General features: G+C 37.8%; 2 protein-coding genes across 2 annotated transcripts; both read right to left on the reverse strand.

Annotated features, from left to right (window-relative positions):
• Positions 1–1,302: 1,302 nt before the first annotated feature.
• LOC126599129 (uncharacterized) lies at positions 1,303–1,917 on the reverse strand. The gene has a single exon (XM_050265468.1). It carries the CDS (start codon positions 1,915–1,917, stop codon positions 1,303–1,305), a length of 615 nt encoding a protein of 204 aa, XP_050121425.1.
• A 278-nt stretch (positions 1,918–2,195) lies between these two features.
• LOC126599130 (uncharacterized) lies at positions 2,196–4,438 on the reverse strand. The gene is made up of 4 exons (XM_050265469.1): positions 4,212–4,438; positions 2,724–2,793; positions 2,589–2,647; positions 2,196–2,486 (listed from the first exon to the last, which is right to left on the reverse strand). The coding sequence occupies exons 1-4, from the start codon at positions 4,436–4,438 to the stop codon at positions 2,297–2,299; spliced, it is 546 nt and encodes a 181-aa protein (XP_050121426.1). The 3' UTR covers positions 2,196–2,296.
• Between the last annotated feature and the right edge of the window lie 11,892 nt (positions 4,439–16,330).

The raw sequence follows: 16,330 nt of genomic DNA on the forward strand, positions 1-16,330 counted from the left end.
ATAGTCCTATTCTTCCTTTCTGCAATCCCATTATGTTGTTGTGAATATGCCACAGTGAGTTGCTTCTCCAACCCCACATCTTCACAAAATGCATTGAACTCATGTGAGGTGTACTCACCTCCCTTATCACTTCTTAGTCTTTTGATTTGATATCCACTTTGCAATTCCACCGTTGCCTTGAACTTCTTGAATATTGTGAATACCTCAGACTTGAACCTCATGAAATACACCCAACACATCCGTGAATAGTCATCAATGAAAGTTAGGAAATACTTGTTTCCACTAATTGTTGTTGTTTTCATTGGTCCACACACATCTAAGTGATTCAAGTGGCATTGTTGCCCTCCAAGCCTTTCCAGCTTCAAATGAATCTCTGTGATGCTTGCCAAACACACACCCTTCACAGGTTTCATTTCATTAATCCATCTTTGGTATACCTTGCACCATTTCATCCTTTTGTAGATTTTGTAAGCTTGTCATGTTTAAATGACCGAGTCTCTTATGCCATAGCTTCATAAAACTTGTCACACTTACTTTCTTTGCCACTTCTTCTAAGTACTTCAGCACAAGTGGAAAGCTTCTATTTTTCATTTCCACTTTGGTTACCAAGTTTGATAGGGATCTGTCATCATAGATCTCAACCACAGTTCCCCCAAAGAGTAGGAAATAGACATGCTCCATCATTTGACCCACACTAAGTAGATTCTCATCCAATCCAGGCAGCATCACCTCCCTTATGCATCTTCTTCCTTTCTTGGTGTTGATAACCAGAGTTCCTCTTCCAATGGCTTTGACAATGTTTCCATCTCCTATTTTCACTTTTCCAATGAAGTTTGTGTCGATGTCAATGAGTAATGACTCATGTGCAGTCATGTGGTTGCTGCAGCCACTGTTAATGTACCACATTTCATTGTTTCTCTCCATTTTTACATTGAAAGCACATAACACATTTGCTTCTTCTTCCACTTGATTTGCACAGTTCACTTGTTACACATTCTTTGATCTGCAGTCCTTCATAATGTGCCCAAACTTGTTGCATTTGTGGAATCTAGGCTTGTCCTTGAACCAACACTCCCTAAGATGGAATTTATCACAGTGCTTGCATTGTTGCTTGGTTCTTGGACCTGTATTGATGTTGTTGCCTTGGTTAGGTCTTGAGTTGTGATACCCTTTTCCTTCCCATTTCTTGTTATTGCCCTTCCACTGTGGTTTCTGATTGTTTGCACTGGCTTGACTACTAGATCCAACATTAAGTGATTGAAAAGCTTTCTCAGGTGCATAGTCAACATGCCTCTCGAGCCTTTAATCAAAAGCTCTTAAGGATGTCATCACATCTTGTACACTGAGAGTTTCAGTGTCTTTGGTTTCTTCTATAACACTCACTATTGAATCATAGGGTTTAGTCAAACTAATCAACAGTTTTTGGACAATTCTTTCATTAGGCAGTTCCTCACCATATGTTTTCATCTTGTTTACAACATCAAACAGCCTAATGAAGTAGTCTTTTAATAGCTCATTTTCCCTCATTGTATACTCAAAATCTCTTCTAAGGGACTGAAGTTTCACCTTTCTAACTTTAGTGTCTCCTCTGTACTCTTGCTGTAAAACTTCCCAAGCTCCCTTTGCAGTCTCTTCATTTGCTATCCTTGGAAAAATGGTGTCTGAGACAACACCTTGAATGATTCCAAGTGCTCTAGCATCCTCCATCCGATTCTGCTTTAGTGTTTTGAGTTGTGTTTCTGTGAGATCCTCTTCTAGAGCATCGATCTCTATCTCAGGTAGTTCATACCCGTGTTGAACCATATCCCATAGATCATAGGATTTGAAAATGGTTGTCATTCTTATTCTCCAAAAATCATAATTCTCCCCATCAAAGACTGGAGCTTTTAGCTCATTGCTACTGCTGGATCCTTTCATTTCAGGGTAGTTTGTTGATTGTTGTTGTAGAAGACACTACGTTGGTGCTCTCAGAAATCTCTATTTGCACAGATTACGCCCAGACTTCTCTCCCTTTTTTTTAAGATCAGTAACAAAGCTCTGAGGCCATGATAAAGTTTGTTGATTTTGTGTTTTTGATTGATTGTTTGAACCGGTTTCTTTTTTATTATGATGGCAGAGAAAAATGGAGAAAACTAGGAGGTTGGATACTGGCTTAGCAAAAATGCAGCAGCCCTGACTGATTAAGTAAGGTGAGATTTTACAAGGGTATGGTGCATTGCCATCACCCATACTTGTTAAAAAATGATTGACAAGAGACTTTAACAACCATTTAAGCCTTACTACTCCATATTACATTCTAATCCTTCATTTGGGGGTTAAGTGATTTAATCTGGAGTGTACACTTGTCACTAACACACTTACACCCACATTTAAACAAAACTAGCCGTTGGAGACTAAAACCCTTCATCTTCTTTCTTCTTCTTCGATGCAGACAACACCCTTTGCTCGGGAGCCCCTTGCTGCCTTCGACTCCTCGACTCCAGGAGCTGGTTAGCTTCCAACAATACCATACAATACATTAGTTTCAAATTTCAAAACAATTATTTGCATTCTCAAAGATATATGTTTTGACCCTTTTTGCTACTCACCATGTATCGTCTGTATCCATCAATTGCCTTAGGGAATTTGTCACTCTGTCGAATCGCACCTGCAACTGAAACTTGTGAGATGAGGATTCTAAAATTGGAAATATATGAAGAAAAGATAATGAAAGTTAAGTAAACCTGGGAGTGTTTTGGCACGATGATCCCAGACACTTGGGGATCGCCCTTCTTCTTCGGCTGCCCCTTCTTTCTGAACAACATCACATTAATATGTTTAGTGATCGTTAACAAAGAAAGTATGAGGCTACATATATAAATCATAGTTTGAAATCCCATTGCATAAGGGGTTGCATGGGACGTTTTGCTATGCAATGTCGCGCTATGTAGCTATTTCGCATAAGCTATTCGAGACTTGCATAGCGTAAAATAGTAATGAATAAATATATAAATATACTTGCACCAAAACACATAATTTGACAATAATTTCACATTAATGCATAATAAACTACCAAAATACATATGGTTCAAGTTCAAAAACACACTACACTTAAATAAAAATCCAAATATTCCAAACATAATGCTCAACTTATAAAGATCATTCACAAAGTTACAAATATTCAAAAGCCGATTACAGAAAAAAAAAAAAAACTAGACTTTACTCATTGTGATCATCATCCTCATCAAGAATATCATCACCATGCAAACTATGGTGATAGAAGTAGAAGTAATAGGAGGGACAGAAGGACTAGGACCGATAGGATCACGAGGCATTCGGTGTGGTATTGCGCAATATCGCGAAAAAATCAAACTCTTTTAGACTATCGCGATATTTTTGCGTTGTATCACAAAATCTTTTCCACGGTGCAATATAGCGTGTGTATAGATATATATGAGTAAATTAACCATTTTTAACATCAGTGTATATACCTGTGCAGCTGAAGTGCCAACTCCAATGAAAAAATCAACCGGAAAATCAGCCCGGTGAATGTTAAGTTCGAGAGTGGATGCAGCACTGCTTGAGTTCATCACCTCAACTGCAACAACACCATTTAATTGTGCTAAGTAGAAAACTTGATTGATTATCATATGATGAAAGAGTAAACATAAAAGGCATAGGCAGAGAAAAAGATGGACAAGAGTTGCATTATTACACAGGGCAAGTGACATCAATTCAAACACAAGTTATCTGAAAGTGTCCTAGAAACACTATCGATCGTCTATCATATGATTGGAAGCAGCTGATTTTATTATTAGCATTAACTGACTCTAGAAAAAAAAAAAACATTACAAGTTGTTACACTCTAAAAAAGAATGAACACCTAAAAGACTACAAGTAAATAAGATTTTTCATGGACTCAACAAGATTTAATCAACAGATTTTTCACGGAGAAAAGGCAATCACAAACGAAAAACTAAAAACTAAACGACAGGTGCCTTAAACATAAGAATAGAAAAAAAGTTTTGAACAAGGATATTTGGAACAACCGTCAACAAAATAAAGCAACACAAACAACTATACTATATATCTTTTAAAAAATGCTTGAAGATTTTAACTGAGTTCGTAGTTTTGGTGTTTCCACAGTACAGTAGTTTCACTCAAGCTTAAGAGAGGGCATGAAAAAGATGATAAAAGAAAGTGAAAATTTCAAGGCAGGATTAAAGGCAAACCTTGTTGAGCCTCTGCAGATAAAAGCGAAGCCATTAGAAAAATGGCAGCAGCAATGACACAAAGCAACTTCTCTTTCTGCAGCAACATCTTTTTTTTCTCTCTCTCTGCTCTCTTGTTTTGCTCTCAGACGTTTGAAACAGAATGAGGAGGTGGAGGAGCAATACCACCTTTTATAGTGAAATGCCACTGGTCTGTATTCTTTAATCACCGTTGGATCTTTTCGCATTTCATCTCGACCGTTGATCATCCTAGTACTACCATCTTCTGTCTTGTATTTATTTGGCTCGTTAAAATTTTTGTGTGCTAAATTGCTAATCATCAACATACTTCTGTTCAGCTCTTTTTAGTTTGATTTGGTGCGATAGTTATTGATTATTTAAGACTTTGGTTCAAGTTTTAATTTTCGTTTTGACTTTTAATCTCATTTTATATTATTAACATTCTCATTGCATTGCAACGTGCCTAGCCAAAGGAACAATGCTTGACTACTCAAAGATGAGTAGGAACTCCTACTCAAAACTCTTTGTGTTCAAATCACAGAGTTTTATGCTTATGATCAAAACCGTTCATATTATAAATCATACTGTAAAGATTATTTCTATAAAAAAATGAATTAAAACTAAGGACGTTTAGTTAACTTATTCTAGCAAATATATAGACGGTTCGTAATGCTTTTACCAATTCCGTCCATTTTTTTTTATACAATTCAATGACTAAACGACCTTAGTTTTAGTTGATTTTTTTATAGAGGAGATTTTTATAAAGTGATTTATAATATGAACGGTTCTGATTTTTTAGTATGAACTCCTTCTTTGAATAGTCAAGTATTGTTCTAGCCAAAGGTGCTCAAAGAATTGAACTTGAAGGAGACTTGAATGCTCATTCGACAAATTATTCGATCCAATTCGGTAAGAAGAATTATATGATCAATTATTCCGAAAGATTAAACAAATCCATTAGAGAGAAAGTTATATTGTTTTCACAATATCATTACTATTATTTTAAGGGAACTATTATTAGCACTCCAAAAATTTTATCATACATTCCTCATAAGTGTATTTTTCTTTTTAATTATAGAAAATTTGGAGTGCCAAATGAGATTTTTAGAGTGTTAATATCAATTCCCTATTTTAATACGTAACATAAAAGTTTAATTGTTTTCATTATGGTAATGCTATCCACACCTTTTTTTGCTACCCACACACTCATCTTAATTTCCGACCGTCGAATCAAATGGATTAAGAAAGATTTGATAGCACCACCCTTCATTAAATTTGAATATATGTACTCAAAGGTAAAATCCCACCTTACATGCTGACTAATTAGGCCCCGTTTGGGATTGAGGTGATTTTAAAAAAAGCTACTGTGAAAAAAAGCTGAGGGTCATTTTTGTGTTTGGTAAACTGAAAAAAAATGGCTTATTTTGGAAGCTGCTGTGAGAATAAGCTGAAAATCAAAGGAAAAGCTGAAGCTGCTATTTGCTGCTTTGAAAAAAAGCCAGTTTTTTCAAAGCACACGGAGCTACAGTGCTCCTTTAATGAAAAGACACACTATCATCCTGCTTTTTTTTCCAAAAGCACTTTCACAAAAAAATTTACCAAACACTCTACTGGCTTTATTTCACAGCCGCTTATTCTCACAGCACAGCCGCTTATTCTCACAGCAGCTTTTTTTCAAAGCACAGCAATACCAAACCAGCCCTTAATCACCCTGAAGAACTTGGTTGGCTGAAATTAACTGCTCGCTAACTAGGTTTCGCAGCTACAACCAAAATTTACGAAACATAACGAGTAAATAATTAGGAGATACCTAAATAATTACCCTCTAAAGAATTGCCATTCATTGGAAATTGGTGGAACGTTAACGTCCTAGACATCCTAAAGCCAGTGCATGATATGCATGCACTGATTCATCTAGGGTTCGTCATTCCTAATTAACCCTCTACTATTACAAGTGACTCGGTAGTGAAATACTTTCAATAAAATGGACAATTGAAGAAATCTAGATTAATCTACAATAAGGAGTCAAGGTTTATTTGGTTACTTAAATTTTTGTGTGCTGATTCGGGTAATGCTAGTGAGACTAAATTTGAGACAAAATTTGTAAAACAAATGATGTGTCACCAATAGAAATGAGTCCGTTTATCAACACTTAAGTAATTATCCAATCATCAACTTTTATGTCATTTTACAGATTTTTGTCTACAAATTTAGTTTCCCTAGCATTATATGATCCGCTCTTTAAGTTTGGGTTGATAATTTAAGTTTTTCGTCTATTTTTTAATCTCATTTTATATTATTAAACTCATGAATTTCATTTTATTTTACCTTTCTGTTTTACTAAATTATGTGTTCTGCTTTTCAATAACTAAATTTTTGTTATTTTGGTTTTGGCTTTGAAAAGTTTCAATTGCTGGTTTTGAAACAAAGTTGCTTATGGTTTGGTCATGGAGACACTCCAAAGCTTGCCTTTACATGGTGGTGCCCGAAAATACGGGAGATACTAAAGGGGCACAAAAGAATTGAAGTTGAAGGATACTCTAATTAAGGGCATCATGTTTACGTAACCGTAATCGGAAGAAAAAAAGATATTAAATTTGAATTACAGAATATTCATACATTTATTAAATAATAGGAAATACAAAAAAGGTGATGGAACTCATATGAATTTTGGAATTAAGTTCTTCATCTCGAAGAAATTGAACTCCCTAAATATAGGTGGTAATCCAATTCTGTAGCATGTGGAGAATCCTTTGGCGGGCATCCAAACTATCCTGGCAATCTTCCAGTGCGTAGCCAAACTATCCTAGCAAACGTTCGTTCATTCTAACAAATTTTGTGGTAGATGCAATTACAACAAGAGGTCCAGCCACGAATGATTTACAAGTATGGATTAAATCTTTACGGCATAAGTGGATTCAAACATAACACTTAGCAAATGACTTAACTGGACACTACAACTGAGCTATATTAGTGACTACAACGAAATACAATGTTTAGTGAAAATTAGTGGACTGTTAACGTCCGACACATACGTGTATTTAGTTAAACGACTTTTGGATTTTTATGGATTATTAATAAATAGAAGCTATTATTTCCTTTTTGAAGTATTTCTTCATAAATGAAAGCTATTTTCGAATCGAATAAAGAGTAATGATATTCATACCATGTTTTTATACCACATTTATATACCATCTTAGGTGGCATCTGATGTGAACAACCACATCATTTGAAAAATTTGCAAAACCCAAGGAAATGAAGGAGAAAGACTCCTCATATACCACAATCATCTTTTAATTAACTAGTTTTTCTTAATTATTAGTTTATTAAATAATGAACAAAATTTAAAAATCTGATTAATTCAAATGATGTGGCTGTCAACATCAAATGTCACCTAAGATGGTATGAAAATGTGGTATAAAAACGTAGTATGAATAACATTACTCTCAAATAAATAGAAGCTATTATTTTCTCACCATCACCACATTCTGTAACTTTGTCCATCAACTTCACAATTAATGAACATGTAATATATTTGCTAGGTTTCGTCTGCCTAGTAATTACAGTGTGTAAGAATAGTACGAGTCCTCGTAAATCTTTTATAGGGATTTAGCCTTTAGGAGATTAGAGGGAGAGAGCTAGGAAATTAGGTCATCTCCAACCGATGGCTGGTCAGATAACTCGTTTTAGTCCTCTGACTCTCCAAAATCCTCAAAGATAATAATATTTTAATGAACAGTACATGGCCATATTTGACTCCGTCTCCAACCGAGGGCCAAAGGGCCAAATGGCTCGTTTTAACCCTGTCACAAAAAACCGTCTCCAACCGAGAGCCAAACATAATTTATCTGACATTGCCAAAGGCAGCTCTGGCGCAAGTGAGGGTGTTCGAACTTACAAGAGGCGGAGGCAGGCGAGGTTCAGTTGGGATAGCAAGTCACAGGATGGTGGGGGAGAGCTGATGTGGAATCATCGAGTCAATTGGCAAACCAGGTGCTTCCTGTAGCTCTTGCTCTGCGCTATTATTTCATGTTGACAAAAACCATATTCTTTATTAATTAGACAATTTGTAAAGCAGGACCGTAATATTCTAGTATGTTTGCTGATCTCCTTCTCCCCTGTAATTTTTTGTGTTGAATTTTAACGGAATTTGACTTGAGCACTGGTAAGCTGTACTTAGTTTAGACAGAAGAATTAGCTTATGAATCACATCCTTAAGTAAAAATTATAACAAGGCTTGTTGGTATTTCAAAGTTTACTAACTCAATACCAAAAATATGTGGGTGATAAGTTTTCTAATTTTATCACACCTCTCAATATCACTCTCAATAAAATTGGACAAACGAAAGGAAAAAAGTAACAAATTTGTTGATAACAAAACACTTTGAAATATTAGAAAAGTTTATAACTCTTAAAAGGTTACAAGCTGAAAAATGAGAATGAGAATTACAAAGAGCCTTATGGGAAGGCTTTCTTATACTTGCAAAAACAAAAGGAACCACACAAGTGCTTTTAATAAACAAATACAACATGTCAGCTTTCCTAAAAGCAGTTCAGTTATCACATGGCAACACACTGCTATCTTGTAATCACCTTTCGGCTGACAGATAGAGGTAGCAATGATGTTTGTAGTTGTATGTGAACAACCTGAAAAAACAACATGCTAGCTAAAAAGTGTTCCAACAATTTCTGAAAAGTGTTCCACTATTTTCTAAAAAGTGTTCCACCACTTTCGGCCACTGTATTTGATTTGAACTTCCAACACACCCCCTCAAATCAAAATACCTTCATGCCTAGCATTTCACGCAGCAACTGAAATGATTCAATTGGCAGTGGCTTTGTGAAGATGTCAGCTACTTGTTCCTTCGTGTGACAATAGACAAGTTCAATTGTCTTTTGCTTCACGTGGTCCCTCAGAAAATGGAACCTGGTATCAATATGTTTGCTCATTCCATGTTGGACTGGATTCCTAGCAAGCTTGATAGCTGAGATGTTATCCACATGAATCACAGTCGATTCCACTTGTGGATAACACACTGACTTAAACAGATTTCTTAACCAAATTGCCTCACACACAGTTAAGGTTACATAAACGTATTCGGCTTCACACGATGACAAAGCAATAATTGATTGCTTATTTGAAGTCCATGAGAAAGCTGTTGATCATAGAAAAAACACATAGCCAGTTGTGTTTTTCCTTTCATCTTGGTCACCTCCCTAATCACTATCTGAATAACCAAATAATTTTGCATCTTCACCAAAATTATAAAACAGACCATAGTTTAGAGTACCTCTAATGTACCACAAAATTCTCTTGGCGGCCAGCCAATGGGACTCCCTTGGTGTTTCCATGTACCGACTCACGAGTCCAACGCTATAAACTATATCAGGTCTTGTGATTGTAAGGTACCTTAGGCTTCCAACCAACCTTTCGTACACGGTTGAGTTTACAAAATCACCTTCTCCTTCCTTGGACAGCTTCAATCCAGTTGCAACTGGAGTGTTGACAATATTGCACTTGTCCATATTGAATTTCTCCAATATATCTCTCATGTACTTTTGTTGAGAGATGTAGACACCATCACTTTCTTGCTTCACCTCTATGCCAAGAAAGTATGACATTAATCCATTGTTAGTCATCTCAAATTCACTGAACATAGATTGCTTGAACTCACGGAACATTGCTTCATTGTTTCTTGTAAACAACAAGTCATCTACATAGAGACAAATAATTAAGAACTCCCCTTTTGTACCATTCTTCATGTAAACTGAATGCTCGTATGAACATTTCTGAAATTCATTTTGGTGAAGGTAGTTATCAATCCTTGAGTTCCAAGCTCGTGATGCTTGTTTGAGGCCATACAAAGCCTTCTTCAAACGATACACCTTTTCTTCTTCTCCTTGTACTTGGAAGCCTTCTGGTTGTTCCATGTACACTTCTTCCTCAAGTACTCCATTAAGGAAGGCTGACTTGACCTCTAGTTGATAAATTTTCCATTTATGATGAGCGGCAAGAGAGATTAGCAATCTTACCGTGTCAAGTCTTGCAACTGGAGCATAGACTTCATCATAGTCCACTCCATACTTCTGTTTGTAGCCCTTCGCTACAAGCCTTGATTTGTACCGATCCACACTCCCATATGCAGTGCGTTTGATCTTATACACCCACTTGACACCAATAACCTTCTGATTTGGTAGGAGCTTTGTCAACTCCCAAGTGTCATTTTTCTCGATTGCATGGATTTCTTCCTCCATGGCTATTCTCCAACGATTTTCTTCCACAGCTTCATTGAATGAGAGAGGCTCATGGTCTGCATACAAGCAGAAAATGTTGGTTTCTTCTTCTTCTTCTTCTTGTCCATATATCTCGGTGAGACTTCTTAGCCTCACTAGAGTTGAGGAGTTGCTTTCTTCACTGGAAGTAGGACCACTCCTTGCAGTTATGTGCAATGGAGTTGTTGTGATTGATTGAGCAGGTTGTTGCTTAACAAGTGGTACAACTTCTGGTTCTTCAAAATCAATGGAAACAATCTTCTCTTTACTGACTTCTTTGCTGTTCCATTTCCATGCCTCTTCCTCACTGAAGATGACATCTCTACTAACCACTAATTTGCCAGTTAGTGGGTTGTAGAGCTTATATGCCTTGGACTCTTCACTATAGCCCAAAAACACACACTTCTCACCTCTATCATCGAGTTTCCTCCTCTTGGCTTCTGGAACTTGAGCATATGCAACACACCCAAAAACTCTTAGGTGTGCAACGTTCGGCTTGTATCCACTCCAAGCTTCTTATGGTGTCATCATCTTGATATTTTTTATTGGACATCGATTCAACAAATAAATCGAACAAGTTACAGCTTCTGCCCAGAATTCTTTTGGCAAATTCTTCTCTTTAAGCATAGACCTTGTCATGTCAAGGATGGTTCGATTCTCTTTTTCGACTATCCTATTTTGTTGTGGGGTATAGGCAGCAGTCAGTTGATGCCTAATTCGCAATATGCTTGGAAAGAATTGGAGGTGTACTCTCCACCTCTATCTGATCTAACAGCCACAAGCTTGTGGTTGCTTTCAGCTTCTGTGAGTGCCTTAAACTCCTTGAAGACTCTTAGGGCAGCCGACTTCTCCTTGAGAAAATAAACCCAAGTCTTCCTACTAAAATCATCAATGAAGGTAATAAAATACCTATTACCTTTATAAGACATATGATCCAACGGACCACATATATCCGTGTGTACTAACTGCAATGGTGCCTTTGCTCTCCATGTATCACCAACAGGAAACGATTATCGTGCTTGTTTGCCAAGCACACAACCTTCACATACTTGGTGTGTGGCTTCAATCTGGGGTAGACCACGAACCATTTCTCCACTTGACAATAACTTTAGGCCATTGAAATGAAGATGGACAAACCGAAGATGCCATTTTCATAACTCATCTTCCATCACACCAATGTTGCAGCTTCCAATCTTTGTGTTCAACTTCAACGGGAACATTCGGTTTTTTTTGACATTTGAACACGTGCAATAAGCTTTCTCCTTTCATTCCTGAGAGTGAGAAACATATTCTCCATATGTATAACATACCCTTTCTGGAGCAGTTGACCAATGCTCAGAATGTTGCTCTTCATACCTGGTATGTAGTAGGTATCAGAGATGTATTCTTCTCTACCATGCTTCTGGATGATTTTGATCTTTCCTTTGCCTTCAACTGGCAACTTTGAGGAGTCACCAAGACTCACAGATCCATAAGGCCCATCTTTGAGTTCGGCAAAAAACTCTTTCTTTCCACACATGTGGTTGCTTGCACCAGAGTCCAAATACCAAACATCTAGTTGGCTACTGATATCATGGTGTGCTAGTAAGACTGTAAATTCCTCACCAGCATTTCCATTTGATTTTACCATGTTGACATGCTTACCATTTTTATATGAACATTCATTGGCATAATGTCCATATTGCTTGCAACTGTGACACTAGATATGCGTCTTTCCTTGTGTAGATCTCCACTCTTGAGATTGACCTCGGTTTTATGCATAGCCTCAACCTCTTCCTTGGACTCGTCCTCGGCTACGGTTGGATGAGCTTCCACGATATGAATTCCACTGTCCACGACCTTAATTTGGTTTGTCAATATTCAACTTTGACTCCAAAGCTTGCTTTAGCGTTGTGGGGCTTGCATTCTTTTGAATGCGTTGTTCATGAACTATGAGGGATCCTAGCAGTTCCTCTGCACTCATCGTCTCTAATTTCTTGGATTCCTTAATGGCAGTCACCACATGCTCAAAGTTAGATGTGAGTGACCGAAGGATTTTCTCCATGACACGAACATCGTCAAGCCTCTCGCCATTCCTTTTCATTTGATTCACAATTATAAGTAGTCGAGAGTAGTACTTTGAGATGTTTTCTCCTTCTTTTATATAAGCAGCCTCAAAATCTATTCTTAATGATTGAAACCGAACTCTTTTTACTCGATCTACTCCTTGGTAAACTGTGCTCAAAGTGTCCCAAACTTGCTTGCTGGTTGTTGCTTCTGCAATCTTCTTGAACGTTGAATCTTCTAATCCTTGATATAGAAGATCAAGTGCCTTCTTGTCCTTCATTCGTAAGTCCTTGAGAGTATTTCTTTGATCTGCAGTGTAGGCAGCTTCTTGCTCACTAGTGGGTTCATCATACCCATTACTGACAACTTCCCATAGGTCCTGTGATCCAAACAATGCTTTGAACTGGATGCACCATCTTTCATAATTTTCTTTCTTCAATGTGGGAACCTGGAGCTACACTAAGTTAGATGCCATAGCTACTGCACTTGCCAGAAAGGTAATCTGGCTCTGATATTTCAAAGTTTACTAACTCAATACCAAAAATATGTGGGTGATAAGTTTTCTAACTTTATCACACCTCTCACTATCACTCTCAATAAAATTGGACAAACGAAAGGAAAGAAGTAGCAAATTTGTTGATAATAAAACGCTTTGAAATATTAGAAGAGTTTATAACTCTTAAAAGGTTACAATGAAACACCTCAACCCCATTCTTTTATTTAAAAATTGTTTTAAAGCCTTAATTGGTGAGCCGTGGGGCCCACCTTGTTTTATTTTTTGTGTTTTCCGGTCTCCCTCTCTTCTCTCTCAGTTCTCTCTTCTCCCTCACCTCTCCCTTACACTTTCCCGTGTCTCTCTCTCGGACCTCATCTATCTCCCTCGCTACAACTCATTTTCCCTGAGCAACACACACAACCATGCCATTTGTTGAGAACATCACCATCAAAACCTCTGCAGTTTTCTCTCTCCCGTTGTAGAAAGGACGACGAAATCCCAAGAGCCTCTGGCGAGCACCGCCCATTTCGAGGCCCTTTTCGGCCAAACCACGGTGAGTTGGCCGGCGTGCAAGGTATCAATCTCTTCATCTCGCCAAGAACTACAATTTTCCTTTCTATTTCACTCAATTTTGTTGAGTATTGAAAAAGTTATACTCATTTGAATCTTACCCAGTTTCCGGCGACCTCCGAGGCTTTCAAGGTATTTTCCGGCCAAACCACGGTGAGTTAGACGTCGTGTGAGGTATCATTCTCTTCGTCTCTTCGAGGGCTACAACTTTTGTTTTTGAATCACTTGATTTTGTGGAATTTTGACAAAGTTATGGCCATTTAAATGTTGTGCAGTTTCTGGCCGATTTCCGGCTTTCTCTCCCATTGGGTCTGGCGACCCACTAAACCCAAGGCTTTTAGGCCTTCCCTGCCGAGCCCAACCCTTTTGGTTGTGAGGCCTTTGGGCTGTGTGTGTGTGTGTGTGGGTTGTGTGGTGTGTGTGATATGTAGTACATGTGTGTGTTGTGTGTGTGTGTGTCCGTGCATGTGTGGTGTGTGTGCGTGTGTTGTGCACATGTGGGTGTGTATGTAAGTGTTGTGCAGGTGTATGTGTGTGGGTGTACGTCCGTGTGTGTGTGAGTGTAGTGCATGCGTGTGTGTGTTGTGTTGGTTTGGGCTCAAGCCCAAACCACCTCTTTTGTTCTCATCTATCCTAAACCCAAAAACCTTAGGACCCTAAACCCAAAACCCAATAGGTCCTAACCCTATTTAACCTAAACCTAAACCCTAATCCGGATCCAAGCCTAAAACCTATTTGACCGTTGACCCCGGTCAACGTTGATTTTAGGGTTGACTTTTCGGGTTTTCGTCCGAGACCCCCTCCTAGCCTAATTTTGACGTCTTGAACCCATTTCCAATGTCCGTTTTCCCAAATTCAATTGTTATTATATAGTTTTATTTATTGGACTCTTTATGTGTTTAGGGGCAATTATAGTGGCGTTTTTGTCTTCGCTAGCTGTGTGACTTTTCGATGGTGAAGTATGTGAGTTGACCCCTTCTAAAATTACATGATTTTATAGTTCAATTGCATAAATGAATAGCATGCCTTACGAGTTTATGTTTTGATTTTATGTTAAGCATGTTTATTGAATATGTTGATTTTCATCTCGTGTTTTTGGTGAGGAATTAATTGTTGGCCTATTTTGAGCTATATTTTAATATACCGTATTTTCTATAAAAATCATGAACTGGTAGACTATCCAATGGATGACGATAGGATACTAGAACATGTTTTAGAAACCCCTCCTTATAGTATAGACGATGGATGACTTTATACTATGAAGTGGTTATTTATGAGAGGCGTAACTATTTGTGCGTACCTAGAGGACACTATGCCGCCTGGGGCGAGGATCTGGTGTTGGCATTTAGGCCGGGAGTTGGTAATCCCTAGCTACGGGCTGAGGGACATGGAGCAGGCATTGGGCCAGGAGTTGATAATCTCTGGCTACAGGCGCAGAGACCACGGAGCAGGCATTGGGCCGGGAGTTATATTTATTCAGTGATCTTTCTAGCAGCACACCGCGCTTACGAGACGATATATGATACGTTTACTGTTTTGATTTCCGCGATGTTGTTCCGCGATGTGACTTTTGAGATATTTTTGGCATGCTAAGATTTTTATTAAATCCTTCACTTACTATGCTAGTAGTTTTCACTATTAAACTTTGGGGGTTAGTATGTTGATAACTGTTTTATTATTATTGTATATATAAACTTGGTCCACTCACCTTTGTTTTGCGCCCCCATTCAGAACTTAGGATCAAGGCACCTAATCCCGGCGTCAAGACACTTCCGCAACAACATCTTCGAATCCTCTCGATGTATGACCCACTTCTTTATTCATTCAATTTTATCTTAATTCTTTTAGAGCTCTAGTTAGTTGTATGCTCTGAACACGTTCCTAAAATTTTAATTCATTGTATTTAAATTCATAACCCGTATTTATTTCTTACACTACTACAAAACTACCCATTACTGGCACAAATAAAGACGACAAGAAAAGGTTATTACTGAGGGATTTTAAGCAAAATCCGACAGAAAATGGTTGCAGTGGCGGATATCATAAGCGACAGCATTGCTCGCGTCAGGAAATAAATTTTTCGACAGAAAATACTATAAAACCGACAGAACTACTGTCGGTTTTATTCGACAGAAATTCCGTCGGTTATAACCGACAGGATATATATTTATTTATTATAATTTCTGTCGCATAAAACCGACAGAAAATACTAAAACCGCCAGGAATTCTGTCGGTTATATCCGACAGAGAATTTATTATAAAATATATAAAATCATTCTTGTCGGATAAAACCGACAGAAAGTATATTAATAAAAAAAAATCTGCGTTCACCATCCAAAACCTCGCCGGAGCTCGAGCTCGAACTCGAAATCGAAAACATCAGATCCCTCAACAACTTGAACAAACAGCCAAAAACCCAAGAAAACATACACAAAAGCTGAGAGAGAGTAGCAGATTTGATGGAGCTCGAGCTCAAACTAGAAAATAATGTCGTGGCCTTTTGCTCTCTACCACTGGTTGAGCAAGATTGGATGGAGCCGAAGCTACAAAAGGTTCTATATCCCAAGGAGAACTGCAGCATGCTCGAGCTCGAACTAAAAAATAATATGTCGAGGCCTTTGAACTGCAGCATGCTCATCCCATTGAACCTGCAAGAAATACAACTAAAGATAAGTAGATGAACAGGAAGAAATAAAACAGCATTTGATCTGTAACTTGTTAGCATCTTAACCTT

The sequence above is a fragment of the Malus sylvestris genome, chromosome 14 (genome assembly GCF_916048215.2).
Source record: "Malus sylvestris chromosome 14, drMalSylv7.2, whole genome shotgun sequence".
NCBI lineage: Eukaryota > Viridiplantae > Streptophyta > Magnoliopsida > Rosales > Rosaceae > Malus > Malus sylvestris.

Excerpts from the sequence above, each read along its gene's own strand:
- LOC126599129 (XM_050265468.1), bottom strand. The coding sequence starts at position 1,917 with ATGAAAGGATCCAGCAGTAGCAATGAGCTAAAAGCTCCAGTCTTTGAT.
- LOC126599130 (XM_050265469.1), bottom strand. The coding sequence starts at position 4,438 with ATGCGAAAAGATCCAACGGTGATTAAAGAATACAGACCAGTGGCATTT. Across the intron at positions 2,794-4,211 it reads ATCTGCAGAGGCTCAACAAG|AAAGAAGGGGCAGCCGAAGA; the intron begins GTTTGCCTTTAA and ends GATGTTGTTCAG. Across the intron at positions 2,487-2,588 it reads ATGGATACAGACGATACATG|CTCCTGGAGTCGAGGAGTCG; the intron begins GTGAGTAGCAAA and ends GAAGCTAACCAG.